Source organism: Carlito syrichta, unplaced genomic scaffold (assembly GCF_000164805.1).
Source record: "Carlito syrichta isolate Samal-C Ts95f unplaced genomic scaffold, Tarsius_syrichta-2.0.1 Scaffold309773, whole genome shotgun sequence".
NCBI classification, from domain to species: Eukaryota; Metazoa; Chordata; class Mammalia; order Primates; family Tarsiidae; genus Carlito; species Carlito syrichta.
In genome coordinates, this window is record NW_007253869.1 from 820229 (window position 1) to 822948 (window position 2720).

Below are 2720 nucleotides of genomic sequence, written 5' to 3' on the forward strand. Positions count from 1 at the left end.
GAGCGCCGCGGGGGGCGGCCGGCACCGGCCCTCTGAGTGAGCCCCACGGGCTCCAGGCGGGCGGCAGCAGCCCCGGGGCCCCAGGCCTCCTCCCTGTCCCTGCGTCCCTCCCTCCTTCCCCCGGGCACCCGCGCCTCGCCTGCCTCTCCTCCCGGTCGGTCGGTGTGTGCTCTCGCCTGCCTCTCCTCCCGGTCGGTCGGTGTGTGCGTCTCTCCAGGGACCTTTGTCTTTCTGTGACACCCCGCTCTCTCCGGGTCTGAGTTTGGTGGCTCTGGCCCCGGACCTCGTTCTCTCACTGTGACTCCCCTCCTTTCTCCGTGGCCGTTTTTGTCTCTGCAGTTCGAAACCTCGCGCACACTCTGTCTCCCTCCTTGCCCGCACACATACTCTGTGTCTGTCTCTCCCGCCACGTCTCCCGCCTTCTCTCTGGGTCCCTGTGACTGGCTTTTTGGTTTTTTCTGTTGTCCATCCCAAAATCAAGAGAAACTTCCAGCCACTGCTGCCCACCCTCCTGCAGGGGATGCTCTGCCCCAGGTCAGTGCCTCTAGATTGCCTGGGGCAGGGAGAGGGGCTGGACCAACCCCGCCTCTCACTGGGCTCCCCTGTCCTTACAGACCTGCCCGCATGGTTCCGTCCATCACTCATGGCCTCCTCCTGGCTCCACTGGCCTCCCGCAGAGAGAGGGAGCCAGCCTGCCTCCCAGGGCCAGAGCTCCAGCCTCCCACGTGGCCACCTCCCTGGAGTTCTGCCCAGCTGTCAGCCTGCCCTGGGCATCCCTGCTCTGGGCATGTCTTGTGTGCTTCCCAAGCCCCAGGGAGAGTGGGGGAAGGACGGCGGAGGCAGCTGGGGCAAGGGAAAGAGGGAGGAAGGGGAGGGGCCTCCATGTCTAATTTCATAATAAACAAACACTTTATTTTGTAAAGCTGGAGCCCTGCTTCTGTCACTGCACTCAGGTCTCTGCACAGAGCTTCCTTGTGCCGGGGATGGGAGCAGAAGCCCAGCCCGTCCCCTCCTAGCTCATTCTCCCATCTCCTCAGGGAAAATCTACTTCAAGTCCCTCTAGATGGAGGAGACTTGGGGTTTGTTCCATCAGAGAGTAAGGAGATAATGACTCTGTGCCCCAGTCTCACCACCAACTCCCTAGGTTCCCTGCTGGTCTACCTGTCCAAGGAAATCGAAATGTGGGGATTGGCCCGAGAGGAAGGTGGGCAGGAGAATCAAAGGGTGGGAACAACTGAGAAGAGAGGAGGAGAGAGACAAGACTGGGAAGAGGGGGTTCCAGCTGGGAAAGTTATGCGAGTGGTGGGCAGCAGAGGGGCAGGCGCAAAGTGAGACAGCCACACTGGATCTGGGCCTACGGCTGCCACCTTTAATCCTCCCCCAGTCCACGACCTTAGTCTTCCTGGAGCAAAAAGGAGGAAGAGGAGGGACCAGGGAGGTAGGCTGTTGAGGGGCAGAATCAGTCACCTGGGTTGGGAGCTGAACAAGGACTCCACTCCCTGAGGCAGAGAAGGGATCCACCCAGCAGCCAGCATTAGCGCTCAGGCCTCTAAGATGGGCCCAGTGGTTCATGCCTGTAATCCTGGTACCTGGGAGGCAAAGGCAAAAAGATTGCCTGAGCCCAGGGGTTCAAGATCAGCCTGCACAACATGGCAAGACCTCGTCTCTACAATAAATCAAGAAAAATTAACTGGGTGTGGTGGCGCACGCCTGTAGTTTCAGCTACTTGGAAGGCTGAGGCCGAAGACTCCAGCCTGGGCGACAGAGTGAGAAAACAAACAAACAAAAAACAACGGGTGTCTCTTAGCTTCTACAAAGGAGTAGGCGAGTCAAGATAGGTCCTTGTGACTGCCCTCTCTTAAGTGTGGGGTGCTGGCAACTGGGGAAAACTGCTTCCACGTGAACATGCCTTCTGTTGCAGCTTTCGCACCTGCCTGGTTAGGACAACCTGATGGAGGGAGAACAAGGACGTTGGCTCTGTTGCCGGATTGTCAGTTACCCTGCTGAAGACTGGAGTCCTGGGCCCCTGACAGCTCAAGGGCCCATGTAAGAACAGGCTGTCTATCCCCCCATGGCCTCGGGAGACTAAGGAGGGAGCACCCCTAGCTAGGCTTCAGAAGAGACAAGGTATCCTGTTTCAGGGTGGGAAGAGCAATCTCTCTGCCCTTTGTTCTCACCCTGATCAAACTTGCAGGGATTACTGGGCAAAAGGAGGAAACGATTCAAGAGCCACTCTTAGTGAGGGGTGCGCTGGAATGGGATGCTGGCCTTCGCCTGTCCGGCTCTCCCTAACACCCTCTGGAGGTCTTCCCCCAACTTGATAAAATTGTCGAGGAAAATAACGGGGCGTAGGAAAACAGGCTTGTCAGCAAAGCCTGTGGGCTTATCTCTGGCCTCAAATACCTCATCCTCTGGAAAGTTAGAACCTGTCAAAGGGAGTGGAGGTGGGTGGGACTGTGGAGGAAAAGAGAGGGGGACAAGTCGGACTCGGTGGCTCAGCCTGTAATCCCACGCCTTGGGAGGCTGAGGTGAGTGGATTGCCTGAGCCCGCGAGTTCGAGACCCGCCTGGGCTACTTGGCGAGACCTCATCTCTACAATAAATCAAAAATCAGCCAGGCATGGTAGCGCGCGCCTGTAGTTCCAGCTACTCGGAAGGCTTGGCGGAAGGATTGCCAGAGCCCAGCAGGTCAAGGCTGCAGTGGCCGGGAGCGGCCACTGC

At 58.3% G+C, this 2720-nt stretch overlaps 1 protein-coding gene and 1 long non-coding RNA gene across 2 annotated transcripts in view; both read left to right on the forward strand.

The window, feature by feature from the left end:
• Positions 1-237, forward strand: part of CDH24 (cadherin 24) — a 7976-nt gene extending 7739 nt beyond the window's left edge. Inside the window, exon 13 of the mRNA XM_008067804.1 lies at positions 218-237. Coding sequence (XP_008065995.1) covers positions 218-237 — 20 coding nt within the window. The remainder of the gene's footprint in view (positions 1-217) is intronic.
• A 10-nt stretch (positions 238-247) lies between these two features.
• Positions 248-922, forward strand: LOC103270260. Its single transcript, XR_504954.1, has 2 exons — positions 248-534; positions 615-922. It is a non-coding gene; the product is annotated as an uncharacterized LOC103270260 (long non-coding RNA).
• Positions 923-2720: the final 1798 nt, after the last annotated feature.